Source organism: Sorex araneus, chromosome 3, assembly GCF_027595985.1.
Source record: "Sorex araneus isolate mSorAra2 chromosome 3, mSorAra2.pri, whole genome shotgun sequence".
NCBI lineage: Eukaryota > Metazoa > Chordata > Mammalia > Eulipotyphla > Soricidae > Sorex > Sorex araneus.
In genome coordinates this window covers 124,756,537-124,777,806 of record NC_073304.1, presented here as the reverse complement: position 1 = coordinate 124,777,806, position 21,270 = coordinate 124,756,537, and the positions used below count along the sequence as shown (strand labels likewise).

The 21,270-nt window shown below is 51.1% G+C and overlaps 1 protein-coding gene across 2 annotated transcripts; it reads right to left on the bottom strand.

Annotated features, from left to right (window-relative positions):
• Positions 1–1,491: 1,491 nt before the first annotated feature.
• Positions 1,492–17,593, bottom strand: PRNP (prion protein). Of its 2 annotated transcripts, none has more exons than XM_055130299.1 (3): positions 17,532–17,593; positions 14,447–14,543; positions 1,492–3,994 (listed from the first exon to the last, which is right to left on the bottom strand). In XM_055130299.1, the coding sequence occupies exon 3, from the start codon at positions 3,982–3,984 to the stop codon at positions 3,211–3,213; it is 774 nt and encodes a 257-aa protein (XP_054986274.1). In that variant the 5' UTR covers positions 3,985–3,994; positions 14,447–14,543; positions 17,532–17,593; the 3' UTR covers positions 1,492–3,210. The 2 variants fall into 2 exon arrangements, with proteins under 2 accessions (XP_054986274.1, XP_054986275.1); XM_055130300.1 differs by having other exon boundaries at positions 17,461–17,586.
• Positions 17,594–21,270: the final 3,677 nt, after the last annotated feature.

The following is a 21,270-nucleotide window of genomic DNA, read 5'->3' as shown; positions in this document are numbered from 1 at the left end:
GGCTTGAGAGGGAACATGTTGTATGTGTGGGACCCCATAACCCAGCGCAGGGCCCCCCAACACTGCCAGGTACACCATGGAGGTTCCTGGGCACCTCCGGGTAGCCCTGTTGGCCCCCAACCATTATCAGGTGGTCCCATGTTGCTGAGGACCCCAGAGCCTGAGCAGTACCAGATCCTGAATTCAACCATCTGGTCTCCCAGTGAGCTGAGAATCACTAGGAACACCCGTAGGGTACCCTGGGAGACCCCCAAGAAGTGTATGTATGAATATACATTTGCTCTTATTGGTAACTCATAGGAGTTAGAGCAGGAAGAAAACATGGAGACCAGAATATTCATGTTGGCTCTCCAAGCACCCCCGATTTTCAGGGAACTATTTTTGAAAGTATGATTGTGGATAATGTAGAGTTAGTTTTAAGTCATTAGAAAAAATGGCCAGAAAGGCAATGATGAGAACAGATAATTTTTATGGTTTAAGAATTCACTCTGAGATTCTTTTTCATTTTGGTTTCTGGTCGCACCAGGTGGTGCTCAGAGCTTACTCCTTGCTCTGCATTCGGGATCACTCCTGGTGGGCTCAGGGGACCCTGTGTAGTGTGGGGATCAAACCTGGGCTGGCCTTGCACAAGGTGCCTTGCCCACTGTACTACCACTCCAGCCCCGAAGTTCTTTTCTAAATCTTCCGTTTAACTGTGTCATTTGTTTAGGTGGTTTTGTGAAAGATGGAGTTTCACAGCAACTTTTCTTTCCATTTGTAGTATAGGTCGATCCTCTGATTATGGCAGGGTGTCAGTATCAACCAAGGTATTGACAGGGACGAAGATTTTGGTGATTTCAACCGCTGTCCATCCCCTGGTGCAGTCTGCTAGTAAGTTACAGGAAACAGAACCTCTACTGGGCCTGGGAGATGGCTCAAAACTCGGGTTCTGCAGACAGGTTGTCCGGGCTCCACTCCCAGCACATGATCTCCCGAGCCAGGAGGAATCCCTGAGCGCCCCCAGCTGAGGCCCCCAAACAAAATGAAAATGAAAACCCTCTGTGCAGGCAAACCTGAGTCCAGGCCGCTGGTGCTCACACTGGGGAAGGCCGGAAGCAGGCGCAGGAGCCGCAGGGCTGGGCTGGACCGAGCGGCATGTGGGTTCAACCTCTATTCAGAAGGAGCCAAGGACACTGCTCGTGGCTCTGACAGCTCTGCTGGGGAGGGCGAGGGGCCGAGTAGGTACCCGAGAGACGGCTGCATTTAAAACAAGAAAATGAGAGCCGGGCCCTTCTTCCTCTGCAAGGCAGGGCCTTCCCCCAGGCATGCTCAGATACCAGGGGGTCTACCAAAGAGCAACAGATGGCATATGCAAGGCCAGGAGTGGGCGCAGGACACAGGGACCATCACAGCTGGCTGACGAGGGGACATGCCACTTTGCTCGAGCGACTACCCCCCGAGTCTGCCAATCCGAGGTACACACGAGCAAACACGACAGTACATGCCACAGGAGATGCTCACCTTAGCGCCTACTTTAATTTTAGTCAGATATTAAACATCTAGAAATGTGTATACAATGAGACCAGGACATGCAAAGTTACAAATATAGAAAATATAAAGTACATGCGTAGTTCCAAGACCACTTTGGCTCCTTATACAAAATTATTCAGTGCACGTTGTAAGCCTAAGGACAGAACAGAATTCTCCCATTAAATATTAGTACCTTACAAAAACAGGTAATGCAGCAGCTATGTCCGATGTTAACTGCACTAACCAACACTTCTAAGTTTGTCAGAGGCAAATATATACGTGTATATACATGTATGTATATTTTACAGAGAATGCCCACACAGTAGAAGCCAATTAACATTGCAGAATAGAAATATGTATCTGCTAGGTGACAATGTTGAATGATCCAGCAAATAACTGTGCCTAACATAACAAAATTTCTTTTTCTACTCAGAATGGATCCTATTTCGGTCATCTCCAACCTATGTTCTTTTGGGGGGAGGGGCAGGGTGGGGGTTGGGCTCACTATTGGTTGATTCCAAGGTCGGTCACAGAACTGCAGGACTTGGCCTGGCCCCCAATTCCAATCTGATTCTTGCCTATCATGAGACTGTCCTTGGAGAACTGCAAGCCATGCTTTTCTTCGTGCACTGACCTTCAGGACAGAACTCTCCTTTGGTGACGGTGTTTCCATAGCTGCTGCCTCCTGAGTTAAGCTCAGCCAGCCTCTCCTAAACCCCATCCATTCAGCCCCTGCTTCCAGGAGAATGGACGCAGGAAAGCTGCTTCTTGGTGTCCAGCTGGTGATTTAATTTTTGAATATTTATTCCTTAAAGTTCTATCGCTTACAGGACTCCGGAAAGGAATGCCACATGGAGGGGCTTTTACACGTCCCGAACAGGAGCTAGCCTTCTGGACACCGCTCCCGAATGTGGGGCTGTAAGTCCCCGGAACCTTCCAGGTTATGGAAAGCTATGTTCATTCCCTGTGAAATATTCTCTGACCATAGGTCTGGGGTGCAGGACACACAGCCCTTGACATAGTGGCTGCTGCGTAGCCTACAGAGAAGATGCAAAACGCTGCTGCAGTTCCCTGCAGACACCCCCTGGTGGTCCCAGGACAGCCCACTGCCACAAGCTAAGTCAGCTGAGCTGCTGAATGAGTATCACGTGGCCTCCTTCCAACTTTGGCGGAAACTGTGGCTTGAACAGGGAAATGCCATCAGCTTCTCTTCAAATGTGTGAGAAAACGCCTTCAAAGGGTTTTGGAATGACTGCTAAGGTGGGGAGTTAAGTGTGCGAGGCTCTAGCTGGGGAAGGAGCTGGAGAGATTTAGGCAAAGGGACTCAACCACTGTTCTGAGATGGTTTACACCTTAATCCACTGCACTAGACAAAGAACAATTTTTTTTATATATATATTTATGTATATGTATATATAGATCAGCCTAGATCTAGGTCGACCGATTTTGCAGTGACACCCTTCCCAGCCCAGTCAGGCACAGGCCCGTGACAATGGCTGGAGCCAACGGGGGCTTGAACAACTGGCCTTCTGTCTACTCTACCTTTTCCAGTCTCCACTGGGGGCCCCTGGGTATTAGCCTATGGGTGACAAAGAGAGAAGCAAGAATGAGACACCATCACTACAAGGGCCGCAGGTAGACCCCCCCTCCCCAACCTGGCGAGAAGAAAAGCTGAAGTCGGCGCGGGCGGGAGGGCCGTCCTCATCCCACGATCAGGAAGATGAGGAAGGAGATGAGCAGGATGAAGGGCGGGGAGGAGAAGAGGACTGTGCTGTCCCCCTGCAGGTAGGAGGCCTGGGCTGCCTCGCGGTACTGGGTGATGCACATCTGCTCCACCACGCGCTCCATGATCTTGACGTCGGTCTCGGTGAAGTTCTCGCCCTTGCTGGTGGTGGTGACCGTGTGCTGCTTGACGGTCATGTTCACGCAGTCGTGCACGAAGTTGTTCTGGTTGCTGTACTGGTCCACCGGCTTGTAGTACACTTGGTTGGGGTAGCGGTACATGTTCTCACGGTAGTACCGGTCCTCGTAGTCGTTGCCGAAGTGCATGAGGGGCCGGCTCATGGCACTCCCCAGCATGTAGCCGCCCAGGCCCCCCACGACCGCCCCGGCCGCCGCCGCCCCGGCCACGTGCTTCATGTTGGTCTTGGGCTTGCTGGGCTTATTCCACTGGTTGTGGGAGCCTTGGCCCCAGCCTCCACCGTGGGGCTGACCCCAGCCTCCACCCCCGTGGGGCTGACCCCAGCCTCCGCCGCCATGGGGCTGACCCCAGCCTCCACCCCCATGGGGCTGACCCCAGCCTCCGCCTCCCTGGGGTGGGTAGCGGTTGCCCCCATAACCGCCCTGGCCTGGATACCGACTCCCCCCAGAGTTCCAGGTTCCGCCGGGCTTCGGCCTCTTCTTGCACAGGCCCACGTCACTCCAGGTGGCCATGAAGAGGACCAGGAGCCAGCATCCTAGGTGGCCCGTCACCATGATGATGGAGCTGCAAAAGGAAGAGGGTGTGTGTGAGCGCTGAAGTGACCTAACGCCTGCCGCCCAGTGAGCCCCGCCCTGCAGCCGTCGGCACCCGCACCCACACCCGACGCTTCTTCTTTGCAGCATTCACTCTGTGAAGGTGAAGAAACAGGGGCTGAATCTGCACCCCTGTGTTCCGGTAGCAATACTGACAGTAGCCAAAATCTGGAAACAACCCAAGTGTCCAAGAATAGATGACTGGATAACAAGACTGGGGTACCGCTACACAGTGCGATATTACTGTAAGGAAAGACGAAGCCATGCAATTCGCAGTTCCATGGAGGGGCCTGGAGAGTATCAGGCTGAGTGAAGTCGGGCAGAGGGAGAGAGACTGACACTTAACAATCCCTCTCAGATGCAGGACATAAGGAAACATGAGGGAATAAAGAATACCCAAAGACCACGGAAATAATATGAGAACTGGTCTTCAGTAGGAACGTGACATTTGAGGGGGCCGGAATTCTTGGGCAGGGAAGGGGCAATGTTTATGGTGGAGAGAAGTGTTCAATGGGGAGGAGGAGGGGGTGCTGAAAGGGGTCAGGTTTTGCGTGTACAACCCTGTCAGCAAAGTCCTGGAAGCACAGGGGGAATGTATGTATGTACACAGCACCTCTCATAGAGGTAGACCAGAAGCATCTGGAAAGGGGAGTGGACAATGGTGAAGGGATCAGTATCAAAACACTATATGCCAAAACAAAATATGAATTCATAAACAAAATTATGAATACCTTTATAATTTCAGTGACTAAAATGAAAAGAAAAACACCCAAAAAACAGAAAACAGACAAACTCAAACAAGAAGAATGACAGAGGCTGGAGAGAGTACAGGAGGTAAGGTGCTTGCCTTGCATGCAGTCAACCCAGGTTGGATCCCTGGCACCACACTTGGTTCCCTGAGCACTGCCAGGGGCCACTCGAGCACAGAGCAAGAAACAGCCCGAGTTCCATTGGGTGTAGCCCCACCTCCATCCCACCCCCACACGAAAAACAGGAGGATTAAAAAAAACCCAAACAAACAAAACAGACCTTTCCCCTTCAAAGGCAAATCTAACCCTGATTACTTCTGTCTCCAGGGAACCTGATAAAGGTGAACTGTCAGCAAAGTTGGCCACGGTAAAAACCACCTTGGACTAAAAAACCGCTTCTGGCGTGGGGGAAACTCTAAGTAGCGGCTGGGTCTCCAGAGTCCTGGGCCTGTTTAGCGCGCAGTGGTGGGAGCTGTGAGCATCTGGCTGTGGGGAAGGCTGTCGCCTGCTGTGGGGCTGGGGTCTCTCCACAGTGCCCTGACCCAACATGCACCCCATCCCCTTGCTACTGACCAGTCCCGGGTTGTTGTGTGGGCGGTGATGAGCACCCTGGAGTGGCCCCCGGCAATCTGAGAGTCTAACCCCCACCTAGAAAGACCCCCCACAGGGCGCTGTGGTAATTACAGAGCCTCGGAATCTGCTGCCTCACGTCTTCTCTGCCCCTTGCCCATCGGATCCGGCTGGGAACGGGGAACGAGTCTTTTGTTGCCCGAGAGAGGCCAGAGCAGCGCCTGGCACAGGCAGGCGACAATAGGCCTCTGTGAAGGGGAGCCGTCTCACACTCTGAGCCCAGGAACGCCGAGAAGTCTCCGGGGACCTCTCAGCACATTTTTCTGGAGACAGGAGACAAGCAGGGGTTGCGCCAGGCTGCCCCTCAACGTCAGCGCCTTCTCTGAAGATAGGGGGCCTGTGGCCACAAGCTCTGCAGCCCGAGTTCAGCGTTCAGTGGCCTCTGAGCGGCTTCTGTTCTAGTGTTCTGACACAAAACCCATCCAACACCAAGGGGCTGAGCGGATTTGAGGAGACAAACTCATCTGGATAAGCTACAACGCCTTGCACCACCCTTCAGGTGAGAGATCTCATCTGTCTGAGGGCTGGGTCCCCAGAGCAGAGACCAGAGGCACCCGGGGGGACAGAACATGGGCTTCGGCCTGCCAGGCCCTCCAGCTGCAGGACGATGCCAACATCTCTCTTACCCACTGCACGGGGCCGAAGAGCGTGACCGCCCTGGAGCTACTCTTGAACTTGTCTCCTCAGGGTGTTCCCCAGCTCTGTCCTGAAGACAAACCCCACAGCCCGCAGCTGCTCATGCTTTCCCGCACCGTACTCCTGGTGGACACCTGCCCTGTGGCTGGCCGGCTCCCCAACTGGCCTGGGCCATGCCTCTGTGCCCATGAAGCCACACTGTGCGGCTTCCCTTGCGTCCAGGGGCACCCCTTCACGCCTGGGTCTTAGCAGCAGAGCGCACTGAGGCGCCTCCTCTCAGACCGCTGCCGGTGGGACGTCAGGAGGAATGGGCAAGGCTAACTACAAGGCATGGTCGGTGGTGTGGACTCGCTCTGGGGGCTCAAGGGCAGTGGGGGGGAGGTGGGGGCGGGTGTTTCCACCTGTGAATTCTCTTTTACAAAGGACACTGACAGATTGTGCTGGGGGTTGCACTTGTGTCATGTGTCTGTGCGTGTGTGAGTGTGTGTGTCTATGTGTGCGTGGAGAAGCTACTAGAAGACTGCTGAGTGATCATGGGAGGAGATGGTCTTGGCCGAACAGGCAAGGAAGGGATCACGGATGTTAGGAGGTAGCTCCTGGAGTGGGCAACCAGAGGGACAGAACACGGGGCGGGCCAGGTGTGGAGGAGCTGAGGCGGGTTCTGGCTTTGGGAAGGCCCTTCACAGCTAGATGAAAGGCGGCAGGAGCCAGTCTGGAGTCGAGAGAGACCATGGACCGGGGTTAGCGGCAACAAGGCACAATCTGTACATTAGGGCGTGTGTTGTTGACCGGGAGCCTTAAGACAATGGGGTTCTGGATTATCAGAGAACACGAAGCCGAGGCCATTCCAACGTCAGTTACTGGAGGGTTACTGGCACTACAGTGGTGGGTATAAGTCTAGGAAAACTTTCCCCTGTTAAAATGCAGACAGTCTTCCAAATAAGAAATAAATTCTTCGAGGTGATGAAGACAGTGCCTTTTTTTTTTTCTGTTTGGGTCACACCTGGCGATACACAGGGGTTACTCCTGGCTCTGCACTCAGGAATCACTCCTGGTGGTGCTCAGGGGACCATATGGGATGCTGGGAATCGAACTTGGGTTGGCCGCGTGCAAGGCAAATGCCCTACCCGCTGTGCTATCACTCCACTTTTAAGGAGGAGAGGGACTCAAAACTCAGGTGAGACCTCGGCAAATCTCTGTTCCATGATAAAACGAGGGCACCGGGGGCCGGAGCGATAGCACAGCGGGTAGGGCGTTTGCCTTACACGCGGCTGACCCGGGTTCGATCCCCGGCATCCCATATGGTCCCCCAAGCACCGCCAGGAGTAATTCCTGAGTGCACAGCCAGGAGTAATCCCTGAGCATTGCTGGGTGTGACCCAAAAAGAAAAAAAAAAAAAAAGAAAAAAAGAAAAAAAAAGAGAAAAAAAATGAGGGCACCTTTAGTCTACAAACCAGATCGCCAAAATTCAGAAAGGAGAAGGGACACATGTCCGCTGCAGGTGGCCAGACCAGCTGCTGGGAATGGGTCCGGCTCTCCAGCTGGCCTCCCCACTAGTCTCTGTGGTCAGATTCTGGTCCTGACTTTTGGTATGTTTCGAGCCAATGAGTATTTGCTAAAGGTCAGTATCTATTTACCACTAACAAAATACTCAGCTGATCAGGAACAGGATGAAATGTCCTTGGCTTGATAAAATTATGTTAACAAAGCAGCAGACATACTCAATGGGTGCATCTGAGACCAGAGGAAGGCAGGACACCCCCGTGACAGGCCTGGAGGTTCTGTCCAACATTCTCTGCAAACACCAACGAGTAATCGGTGCACAAACAAAAAAGAGACCTTGCCGTGGTTGTTTAGAATGTGCTCAGGTACAGAGACAATCCAACAGAGCCAAATGCAGTAGCACGAGACCCAGTGAGGCAGCCAGAAAGCTGGTGGGAAACGAGACAGACCTCTAAGAACTGACAGCACTTCCGTACAGAGTAGAAACTCACTGGAGAGAAAAAAACCTTTTCTGGGGCTGGAGCGATAGCACAGCGGGTAGGGTGTCTGCCTTGCATGCGGCCGACCCAGGTTCAATTCCCAGCATCCCATTTGGGCACTACAAGGGGTGATTCCTGAGTGCAGAGCCAGGAATAACCCAAAAAGCAAAATAAATAAATAACTAAATATTTTTTTTTCTGTTTAGGTCACACCCGGTGATGCACAGCGGTTACTCCTGGCTCTGCACTAAGGAATTACCCCTGGTGGTGCTAAGGGGACCATATGGGATGCTGGGATTCGAACCTGGGTTGGCCGCATGCAAGGCAAATGCATTACCCACTGTGCTATCGCTCCAGCCCCTAAATAAATTAAAATTTTTTTCTGAAAAAAAAACAAAAAACAAAAAACAGTACATTAAAGCCAGAGTGATAGTACAATGCATAGGGCATTTGTCTTATATGCAGATGACTATGGTCCACTGAGCACTACCAGGAGTGATCCCTGAGCACAGAGCCAGGAGTAAGCCCTGAGCACCACCAGGTGTGGGCCAAAACCAAAAACAATACCAAAGAAAATAGTGTGTCAGGGCCACAGCAGGTGCTGTGCTTGCCTCGTACCTGGCGGAACAAAGCTCGATTCTCAGCACCCCGCACAGTCCCCTGGACCTGCTAGGAGTGATCTGTGAGTGTGGAACCAGTTGGTGTGGCCCAACACAAAACAAAAAATAATCATCTCTATAAGCAAGGTGGCTAACAATTGGCCGAAAATATAGAATAAGACTAGAGAAAACAGTTTTTAAAACTCTGGTTATACAGAAGATGAAAAAAATTAAGAAAAAGAATCTAGAGGGCAGTTTCTAAAACATAAAAATGGATCCTGTTATCTTGATCAGGAAGGATTGCATACTCAATACCATGCCAGTCCAGTTCCAGCTGGCTTACCTGAGGAGCTGAGTAAAGTCACCAGAGGAGAAGACAGTCACCGGCAGGAAACCCAGACTTGAGAAAGGAAAGTGGGAGTCTGCCGCATTAGCCCTGAGGGCAAGGTGCAAAGGCAGAGCAACAGAGCAGAGCCGAGGAAGAAATCCGTGCGTCCACACATTCACACTGGCCTGGAGAGTGGCTAGACGGCCAGTGGTGGGGAATGAGCACGGGGTAACGTCTGCCGCGGACATTTCTGGGACACTGGAGAAAACAAAACTGGATCCTGAGCTCCGCACTAGGATTAAAGACCTGAGTGTGAAAGGTGAAAGGCAGGGCAAGGGGCAAGAGTGGGACAGGGCACACAGGGGAACGTCTCCCCACTGGAATGTCGGGGGTTCAAGGCGGGCCCTCAGCGGCCACAGCCCCTGACCCAGAGAGTGAGGGATGGACTTTTCAAACAAAACACACAGACATGAAGCAGGCAACGGAAGAATCTCATAGCATGAAGCTGAGACTCTCAGGGCTGGGGATGTGGCTCATCAGGGGTGGAGTGCATGACCACTCCCCCCCCCCCCCACCAAGGCCTGGGGTTCAATTACCGGAATTGCAGAAAAAAATAATTATAATAAAAGCATAAAAAATTGAAAAAAAATTAAGAATCAAATGAAATGAGGCAAAACAAAAACAAAATGATAACAGTTTGCCTCCCCCCGCCCCACAAAGAACAAAACCAGGGGCCAGAAGGATAGGAGAGTGGTTAGGGGGCTTGCCTTGCATACAGCTGACTTGGGTTCAATCCCCAGCACCACATAAGATCCACTGGGCAGAGCTGGAACACAGGGCCAGGGGCAAGCCCTGAGCACTGTTGGGTATGGTGATGCAAAAACAGACAAAATAACAAAAGCCTTCTAGATAGTATAACTTAACAGGAGTAAAAATAGAATGGGTGAAAAGAAACAATTCTTAAAATCAACAGAAATTTCCCAGTAAAACATTGCAATCATAAGGAGAACATAATAGGAAAAAAAGTAGAATCTATTTGAAAATGTCATACACACAGAAGCAGAGCTCACTGGACCTCACTCGAAATGAGAAAGGCAGAATAATTCCAGAAAAAAGAGCAGCTGTTAGCAGGATGAACAACTTAGGATACATTATTTGGTCCTCTGAATTAAAAATCTGTTCCTCTCAGAGACTACCTGACTATTAAAAATATAAATCATAGAAGTACATGTTTAAATTCATCCAACAAATATTAATGGCGGTTACTAGGACATGCAGAATACTAAAATCATTAAAAAATGGAGAAAAGAGCGGTCGGAACGGTACAGGATACTGTAAAACTCAGAAGGCAGCAGGGTGCTTCCTTTAACCCCCAACTGTTCAGGTCTCTAAGGTGCCCTGGCTATGCAGTGCTCATCTTCGGCTGCGCGGGGCGGGGCTTATGCAGGAGTGAGTGTCTGCGGCCAGATAAGAGCGGGCAGGAGGCAGGATGAGACGAGTGGGCAGGGCAGAGTGCCAGGGCAGCGGGCTGCAGGCCAGCAAGCAGTGAGAATGCGTCCATTTGACTCTGAACCAGGATCCTAGGGGGATCACTTTATAAAACTGCCTTTTGTTTTTGGCCCACACCAGGAGTAAGCTGGGGGCTTACTCCTGGCTCTCTGCTCAGAGACCATGCCTGGTAGGGCTTAGGGGACCACGTGGGATGCTGGGGATTGAACCTAGGTCAGCCATGTGCAAGGCAAGCACGCTACCTGCTGTACTCCCACTCCGGCCGGTCCTCCTGCTGGAGAGAGAGGGCTGGAGAGAGAGAGAGCAGAGCAGTGAGGATGCTTGCCTGGCATGTGGCCAAGCCTGCTTCAAGGGTTTCCGAGCATTGCTGGGTGCAGCCCTGGAGACTCGGAGCACTGCCAGCGTGGCCGGGTCATGGCCAGTACTGCGGGACTGAGCGACCCCCTACAGCCTCTTCAAACCCTCACAGTAATCAGCTGGCAGGGTTAGCTGAGAATTGCAGGGAGGGTCTCATATGCCAAACAAACAAATAAATCTGGACAATAACAAAGAAACATTCGGGCATCCTCACTTGTGGGTCAAGGAAGCCACCTAACAGAACAAAGGTACCCACATCCAACAGGAAATACTAGTGGGTTAGTAAGAGAAGAACATGCTCTAAGAAATACAGAGACGGTTCAAAATCCGGAATGCTACAGGACTGGAGAGACAGTGCAGCAGGCTGGTGCCTCCCGTGGGTCTGCCAGGCGTGATTCCTGAGCTCAGAGCCAGGAGTAAGTGCTAAGCACTGCTAGGTGTGGTCCCAAAACAATAAACAAAGAAGAAAACAAAAATCAGGAACTCTATTAAGGAGGATTAAAAAAAAAAAAGCTTACTGGTTTTTTAATTAAACACACATCCTTTCCTTATTAAAAAAAAAAAAAACTTGGAAGCACTGGAATTGCTATCACAAATGATAGAAGACTGCTATCTTTTATGACTGCTCTCACAATCACAAAAGATTGTTATCACATTTCCTCCACCCGCCCCACCCCCCAGTGTGGGGAACCTGGGGCTCCACACATACAAGGCAGAAAATGATGCTCTACAGGGAGCTACCTCCTTGGTCCTTCCCATCCTGTCCTGAATACAAGAGGAAAGGTATCCCCATTTTCTGTGTGTGTGTGGGGAGAGCACAGTTGGTGGGTGCTCAGGGCTTACTCCTGGCTCTGCACTCGGGAATCACTGTTGGAGGAGTTCGGGGGATGGCAAGGGGTGCCAGGGATTGGCCTTGGGTTGGGTGCATGCAGCCTTAACTGCTGCACTAGCTCTCCAGCCCCAGGTGTCCCATTAACATAGTGAACAAGACAAGAATGCAAGCCATCACGATCATTTCAGGGTGTCCTAGAAGTAATAGTCAGGTCTCGTTTTCAACCTGGAAAAGCCAGAAAAATCATCCCTCAAAATGCCTTAGAATAAATAAATAAGTTCAGTAGGGTGGCTGTTTTCTAAATTGATAATATGAAAAAAAAACAATGAGTTTATGAATTTTAATTATTTAGATAATCTGGTGTGGAAAAAAAGAAAAATAGTCTACTCAAAAAGAAAAAAAACCAAAAAAAACCAACCCCCAAATATCTAGCATTTAACCTACAATAACCTACAATAGGAAAACTGTAAAATGTTGCAGAGAAAGGGATGACTAGTAAAAGAGAAAGAGGTACACAATTTTGAAAAAATCAGTGCCGAATGATCCACCCTTGCAAAAATTCAAAAAGTCAACAAAATTTCAATCAGAATTCAAAGAGGATTTTTAAAGAACATGACGGAATGATCCTATAAATGAAGGTGATTTAAGAAACTTCAAAATAAAAACAAAACAAAACAAAGAAATCTCAAAAGACAATCCAGGGTATACTTGACCTGTTAGCTATTAGACTGCTGTAAAGTTACAATAAATAAGATCGTGTGCTTTGGACACATGAGCAGAAGGTCAGAGTATTATTCTGTTAGAGGAGGAAACACCCACAGATGACCCCATCCGAACTACTCCCACTGATACATGGATTCTGGGAGGAGCTGCCGGGAACTAGACCCCCAGTCACAGGGGGTAGGGGGCAGGGGAGTGTCATCACATAGCTTCCTTGTCCTTCTTTACCTTCTAAAGACATTTCTTGCCCTTCCCTGAGTTAAGCAGAATTCATCATCTGTAATCTTTTTGAAGTTATTACCTCTTACAGAATCCAATACAAACTATGCAAAATTTTGCAAGAACAGTTTGGGGTGGTGGTTTCCATGGGCATCCTGGTTTTCACGTCTACCCCTGAACTGATATAAACTTATAGGGAAAAGGGCCTCTAAGCCATTCGGTTGTATTGCTTGGAAAGTTGTTATTTAACTTATTAATTTTTTTTTTTTTTTGCGGATATAGCGCAGGGCTCACATATACAAAGTATGTGCTCTTCCTCTGAGCCACTCTCCGGCTCACTGCAGGACTTCTTAAGAGCAACATTACCAGGGGCCAGAGAGATAGCACATGACCAGGGCACTTGCTGGCCGGCCTTGCTTGCTGCTGACCCAGGTTTGATCACTGGCACCACATAGGGTCCCCCATAATCCCACCAGGAATGATCTCCGAGTCTAGAGCCAGAAGTAAGTCCTGAGGTCCACCAGGTGTGACTCCTGGTCAGTCAATCCCCTGGGCCCCCTTCAAAAAAGAAAAAGAAAGAAAGAAAAAAAAAAGCAAAAAGAAAGAAAGAAAAAAAGAGCATCACTTCGATAACCTACCCTAAACCAACGAGCTTAGGAGTGTCTAAAGAAGAATCTGGACAGGTGGGTGTGCTTGGTTTGAGTGCCCTGAGGATTCTTTTAACAAATTAAGGGCTTGTAGGCACCCTGCACGTCCGTGAGCTCCATTTTCCCTGAGGCACGCACTCGGCTGCCGTCTCTGCAGCCCATGTCCGGAAGGAGAGCGCGGGGTTCTTCTCAGACAGCAGGCCACTGCGTAGGGAATGAACTAGCGGGCCACGCCGTGTAAACATAACTTAGCTGCACGCTGCGGGTGGCCTTGCCTTATGGCCACATCCCGTTCCTGCCGTGTGGGAACCACCCCCGCAATCTCTCCTGAGTGTGCCTGACGGCTGCCAGGCTGCAGGACGCGTCAGGAGCAGCGCTCCACGGCACCGACAGCACTTTCCCCCGAAGCCTGCACTGCCTTGGCAGTAAACATGTGACTGCAATAATCACGAGAAGAGCAGGAGAACACCAGGATGAATAAACTAAAAATAAAAAATAAAAATTCTCCTAACTGCTAACAACTGCTACCGGGAATATTCACTCAAGGATTACTGTGCTGGGGCTGGAGAGAGTAGGGCGCTCCACAGTGGGTAGGGCACTTGCCAGGCAGGCAGCGGACACGGGTTCCAACCCTGGCATCCCCTATTGTCCCCTGAGCACTGCCAAGAGTAGTTCCTGAGCATTGCTGGATGTGGCACCCCCCAACACACACACACAGACACACACACACACAAAGGATTATGGTGCTCAAAGGCATCACCCCTGGATTAGACACCAGCACATTCTGAATGTTTAAATATGTAGCAGTTCACAGCCTTCGAAGAGGAAATACGATCCCCCAAGGGAGGATGGGAGCAGGTAAATTAAAACTTCAGTTTAGAAAACCCTTCTCCGGCAGGCATCTTCAGGCAGTCGGGGGACTGTCCCTTGCAGGGTTAACTCGGGGGCAGAAACAGCTTGTATGTTGTTTTTGTACATATTTTAAAATGGTTCCTTCCTTACATAATTTAGCCCGAGGAGAGGAAAAGCTGTGGTCCTTTCGCTGCAACACCAGCTGGTGTTCTACAAGAAAGGGCGATGCAGGAGGCGTGAGCGACATGCCAGACGGGAGGGGCCACCAGAGCAAAGGTTCCATCCCCCCGCCTCAGACTTACTGTGGCAGTTGGGGACTTTGAAGCATCGACCACAAGATCAGAAATTCTAGTGGGTACTTACGTCGGTGGTGGCTCAGCTAAGCTGGCTTTGTGCCCCGGGAGAGAGAGATGCTTTGGCTTGGCGGAAACGGCTTTGCTTTCAAATTTATTCAGGAGTTCTTAACAGCAACAATAAAATAGAGAAACAACAACACCAGAATTAACAAATTAACAAATAACTAAGGACCGGTTCTTAATAGGACAAAAATCTACTATATAAACAGCTAAACCCTTATAGAAACCCATTCAAGGAAAAAATATTTGGGAAAAAAAGTTTGGCTGACAAAGCAAACTCGACACTAAAATTTCCCTTTCAAGTCCCTAACATGGAGGGCACATTGATTGGGGGGGAAAAAAATAGAGCCCTGTGAACAGTTTAAAGAATGACCGTTTAGGAAAACACATCACCCAAGAAAGATCAAAGCCACCTACATTTCCTTTTTTAATTGAATCACTGTGAGCTACACTTGCAAAGCTTTCATGTTTGACTTTCACTTCATACAATGATCGAAGACGCATCCCTCAACCAGTGTACATTTTCCACCACCAATGTCCCCAGTATCCCTACCCACCCCCCCACACCTGTCCCACCCCTCCCCTAGCCTCTATGGCAGACAGTTTCCCTCTTTCTCTCTCTACTTATGGGCATTATATCACCCACAATTCGCATGAAAACTTTCACTGTTACCCATTTCCTTTCAGGTTTTTAATCTATGCATTGGGTTATATGTTAACACAATCTGATAACCTCAATTTTGACCTGTCAGTTTATAGCCTAGGCCACCAAACAACTTTGGATGGTTACATAATGCTCCTGTCATGCTATGCCATGGTTTTCCTCGCTAGTGCCCGCTGTTATTCATTTAGGTTGTTTCCCAGTTGGTTCTAATTTTAGATCATTCTGCCCTGAATATGTGCCTGCATATGGCTCTAGGCCTCCCTCTCTCTTTCTCACTTCTTTTGTAGCAGGTAAATTCCTAGGAGGGGGGTTTCTGGGTCACAGCTTTGAACTCCCAAATGCATCAGCAGTCTGCTTTACAAAGAGCAGGGACTGAGGCATAATGTCCCCAGACTGATACAAGCAGGAAAAGAACAAAGTACACATCCATGCCAAGGGCCAGTGGCGTAGATGGTACTGCTGGAAATAAGTATTTCCTGTATTTTATTAAGGGACAAAAGGAAGACTAGCAAATCGGGGGAAAGGTCCAGAACCATAGTGGCAGAGCTATTTCTAACTCCAAAGCTCTGTCCCCTTTCCACAGGGGTTGCTGTGACTATAAATGTTGCTTTTGTTCATTGAATTCTTGTCCTCTTTCAGTTGCCAAGGCTCAAACCCAGGGCCACACACAAGTGAGGCCTGTCCTCGACACTGAGTCACAAAGCAGGTCACTTTAAATTTAACAAGATGTAAAAAAAAAAAAAAAGAATCCAAACTTGCTCTCCTTGGCATTTTACTAAGTTAATGATTCATCATTTCTCGAGTCCTCTATTATTATAATCTTGATGTTTTCCTTTCACAAGTAAGAAAAATTGGTGTTGAATACAAATAATATATAAATCTCATTTGCTTTCTTTCCCTTTCTGCTGAGTTCTTTTTCCTTGTTAGGAGTTGCTCATTGTGTAGGTAAACACAGATGGTTCATTCTCGTCCATGGTTTGCTTTCTTCTACAAATCTGAGAGCGAGGTTCATTTTTCAGAGGTCTACATTTTTAAAAATCAGTTTTGTGTGTGTCACCCCGCCCCTCTCAATTTGATCTGTAAAGGTCTTTCACCCTACATCTATCTGGACTTTTCCAGGAAACACCTCAAATGTTGAGCACGTGGGAAACTGCCCATTAAACCCTAAAAGCTCAAAGTGCAACAAAGGAACAAGAAAACCAGGCAGTCAGGAAGCTGTCCCCGCATCTCGCGCTAAACTGCAAGCAAGCTCTGGGTCGGGTAGAAGCCCAGGCACAGAGCCTTTCAGAGGAGAGCGCTGGATGGGAAGAGGGTGGGCCACCGATTTCACTCTACTGAAAAAACGTGAAATTGAAAGAACTGTGCTTGACAAAGTCACTGACCATTGCATTTTAGGCACAGACTATTTCAACACCCGTCCCACGATCGACCGACCGCGGCGTCAACTTCCCTCAATCAGTGTAATTAAAACAAGACACCATTTACTCTACAGCTGTTTCGATGCTGTAAGAACAACCAACAAGAACAGTAAAAATGCATTTCTACCCACTGTTGGTGGTCAAAAAACGGAAGATGCCCCGGGTCCTCCCTTCCTCCTTAGGGCTCAGTGGCTCCCCTGGCCAGGGCAAGTAAGACAGAAATCGGGGGAGCCTGCGGGTCGGGCCCCCCAGCGGCCCGCGGGGAGCTCTCCGCACCGGGACGCCCCCGCCCGCCCCCTCGGCCGCGCGGTACCCCCGGCGGCGCCCCCAGCGCGGCCTGGGCGCTGTGGGCGGCGCGGGCGGCGGCCTCCCCCGGGACCTCCGGGACGCGCGCGGGGCCGGCGGGCGGGGCGGCCTCCCCGGAGGCCCCCCTCTCCCCTCCCCCGCACCCCCTAGAGCCCCGGGATTTCTCCTCCGCCGGCCAAGGCCCGGGGGCCGGGGCGACCGCTCACCCCACGGATCGCCACCCGCACAGCCGCCCCGGGCACTGGGAGAGGCGGGCTTGGGCCCCGGGGGCGCAGGCCTGTTCCTAGGGGCCGCGGAACTGCTGGAGAGCCGGGACCCCCGCCGCGCCCGGGCGCCCCTCCTCGGAGGGCCCCTCCGGCCCCTTCGCAGACGCGCCCCGCGCCCCGCGCCCCGCTCGGGCCGGGGTGGGCACGCGCGCGCCTGTTTCCCGGGACCGGGGGGAGCGAACAGACCGCAGGGCGCTCCCGCCCTCCCTCCCCGGGACCCGAGCGGCGGCCTCCGCCCCGGCGCGAACCCCGGGCGCTCTCCCGGCCGAGACAGGCCGTGCCGGGAGGCATCCCCGCAAACGCACGCGCCCCCCGGGGCCGGCCCCACGCGCCCCGCGCCGGGGAGAAGCACCCCGGGCCCCCCTACCGTGCGTCCCCGCGCGTCCGCGGCGCCCCCCACGCCCCGACTGGGAGTCTCGGGGCGGCCGCGCTGTTTACCTGCGCCCCGAGACGCGCCGCTCCCCGCGCTGCGCTGTCAGCGACTGGGGCGAGCGCCCGCGGCGCGCGGGGCGGGGCTGCGGCCGGGGGCGGGGCCGGGCCGCGCGGGGGCCAATCAGCGCGCGGCCTCGCACCCACGCGGCGGCGCGCCGCGACCCAGGTCCGGCTCTGGGGCTGGACGGTGGACTGCGCCCGGGCTGGGCACCTGAGTCACCGGAAAAAACGAGCTGGAATTCGGTGAAACACTTGAATCAGCTGATCGCGGGTCATCGCTACCTGTCATTCGTTGCTCATAGACTATACATATCTTTGGGGAGGGGGATACGCCGCCGAAGGCTCCCCCCTGGTCCGTTACATAAGCCGGGAGCTGGGACTGTGGGAATAGGAGCGAGGGCAGGGAATGAGAAAGCAGTTTGTGAAGCTTGGGTAACTAGAAATACTTAACGAGAGGAAAACGTATTCGCTGCTCTGGGCGGAGCCCGGAAAAATCTGTGGATTTTTATTCTTTTTTTTTTTTTTTCCTTTTTGGGTCACACCTGGCGATGCACAGGGGTTACTCCTGGCTCTGCACTCAGGAACTACTCCTGGCGGTGCTCAGGGGACCATATGGGATGCTGGGATTTGAACCCGGGTCGGCCGCGTGCAAGGCAAACGCCCTACCCGCTGTGCTATCACTCCAGCCCCATGTGGATTTTTATTCTTTAAAAATTTGAGACCGGGGCGGGACCAAACAACAACAACAACAACAACAACAACAACAACAACAACAGCAAAAACAATACCCCCAAACAGAACAGAGACTTGGAAAGGATATAAGCCACCATTGACTTCTTCCTCGACCCAATTCCTGTTGCTAATTTGCAAAAGAGATGATATTCACAAGTGAGAAATGTGGATTCCACATAGCAAGACTGTGTGTCATATTACCCCAAGTATCCTGTGAAAAGAATATACGCCTACTCCTGCTCATTATTCCTGCTGAGAAATTACAGAGGGACTTGTATTTAAGGGATGGAGAAGCTGGGAATACAGCCCAGAAGGAGAGAGGTCTCTTGAGTATGAGGCCCGGGTTTCAATCCTCCACCCCGACCCCGCGCCCCCAAAATAAAAAGCTCATCCCTAGAGAAATCAAGAATGGGGAATTAGAATTTGTAGGACCACATAAAGTGGCATACCCTGAGAGTATCCTGGGGCAAATGAGACCTCTGGTTCTCTTACGCGCAAAGTCTTGATCAAATCCGGAAGAGTTTGGGATTATTGAGATACCCTGGGAAGCAGAATTTGAGTGACATAAACATCACCCCTTGCTGATCACTAAGTGAGAGGGACCGGGAGGAGACAGGCAGGGGGAAGTGGGCAGTCAGGAGATACCAGGCAGGTGGCGTGAGAGCTGATGAGGCTGCAGGGGGATGCTGATGTGACAGGAACTGGGAAGGGGAAATGAGAGGCGTGGGAAGCACCCGTGGTGGGACTGATCTTCCATCAGGTGAACCAGGCTGTGTCCTTGGAGCACTGGGCAGTCATGCTGGGGATGCTCGCTGATGGGCTTCACCCTTCTTTCCTCACAGGTGGCTTTCTTCAAGGTGAGCACAGGGCACTGGAGCTTTTTCACTCTCCAGTGGGGCTGGGATTGGTGGTGGTTGCCCAGATCAGATTCGGCCAGGGGCTGGCTCCCATCCTTCCACCCCTGCCTGCAGCTGGAACTCTGTAAAGCTTGCTTTGAGACACCAAAGCTTAGCCCATGAGAGGCAGGGGGGCCAAATACCCGCTAAACCAAGGCTCTGGTGGCAGCACCCACTGCCCACCACTACAGTTATGCCAAGGGCTCGACTCCACCCCCTCATGAATATTCTCTGCAGAGACACTGACCAGTCTCTGAATAATTTCAGGTACCTGGTGCCTGGGGTGAGAACTCTGGTGGCATTTTTTTTTTCAGTTGGGGTGGGTAGTCTCTCCCCCACACGCCATACTCTGGAAACCCCAGCAGGCTCACTCAGAGACGACACTGCTGATGGACATGTAGCAATGACCCCAGAACTTGGTGGTTTAAAATAAGCACCATTTAGTAATGATGATGAAGTATGTGGGTCAGGAAGACAGACAGAGCCTGTGGGGAACTGATAACTTTGTGATGTCTGGAGTTGGGAGGCTCTGTCTGAGGTTGATTTACTAGTTGGGGCCAGGAACCACTTGAAGATTCTCATTTGCCTGGCTGGCAGCAGAGGCTGGGAAGAACTGAAAGTCAGATGTGCTGATGCGTGAGAGTGCCCTTTACCTGTCTCCTCCCTGGGACCTGGTCTCTTTCCAGCATGGCAGGGAATGGACTTCTTGACTTCTTAGGGCAAGGGAATTTCAGCAAAAAAAACCCACTGAAATGGCATACCCCTTCCCACCTCAGCTCAGAAGTCACAGAATGCCACTTGTACTGTATGCTTTGAAATAAAGCACTCAAAGACCCGCCCGTGTTCAAGGGCAAGGGAAACATCCCAATTCTCAATGGAAAAGTATCAGAGAGTTTGTGCTGTTAAAAAAAACGACCATTGAGATTGGTGATTTGCTTTGAATGTCTTCAGGATTTTCTTTCACTGAACTCGGCAGCACTGGTTAGTGTATTCTATAAGAGGAAGCTTTTGGGAAATGACCCAAATGACCCAATACCATTCTTCATCCCAATCTTAGTCACAATTTCCTCTACCATATCCCATTGTAAACAAGGAAGGTCATATACCGGACTGGGAGGGGATTTGGGATTTAGGATTTGTCCTTTGTTGTGTGGTTCAGAATTGAACACAGCTCTTTAGAGGCAAATTTATTCTCCCACCCCTCTCCTTGTATTGTATCTTTCTTCCTTTCCTTTCCTTTCCCCTTCCTTCCTTCCTTCCTTCCTTCCTTCCTTCCTTCCTTCCTTCCTTCCTTCCTTCCTTCCTCCCTCTCCTTGTATTGTATCTTTCTTCCTTTCCTTTCCTTTCCCCTTCCTTCCTTCCTTCCTTCCTTCCTTCCTTCCTTCCTTCCTTCCTTCCTTCCTTCCTTCCTTCCTTCCTTCCTTCCTTCCTTCCTTCCTTCCTTCCTTCCTTCCTTCCTTCCTTCCTTCCTTCCTTCCTTCCTTCCTTCCTTCCTTCCTTCCTTCCTTCCTTCCTTCCTTCCTTCCTTGTAAATCGCGTTGTCGCAGTTTCCCTTCACCAGCAAAGAGAGACGACACCGGTTGAGGGTCCTTCTGCAGCAAGTTTATTGGAGATCTTCACACGTACACCAGTGGGGGGAGGAAGGCCCCGACCCTCAGAGCGATGTCCTTTTTATAGAGAAGACCCCTCACTTCTGACGTGTTGCTCGCCAGTTGGCTGTCCTCCAATCACCCCATGGGGGGCGATGCCGGGGCCCGCGCTCTGGAGGTTATTTATTACCTAGGGCAGCCGGATGTCGGCGCCATCTTTGCTCCATGTGCTCTGGCTCCCTACACTTCCTTCCTTCCTTCCTTCCTTCCTTCCTTCCTTCCTTCCTTCCTTCCTTCCTTCCTCCCTCCCTCCCTCCCTTCCCTCCTCCTTTCCTTTCACTTTTTTTGGTCACATCCAGCAATGTTCAGGGATTACTCCTGGCTCTGTATTCAGAAATTACTACTGGCAGTACTCAGGGAACCATATGGATGCAGAGGATTGAACCCGGGTTGACTATTTGATTTATTTCTAATTTGTTTTTGAGTAGCTTGTTTATAATAGTGAGAATGCTTATTGTTTTGATGCAC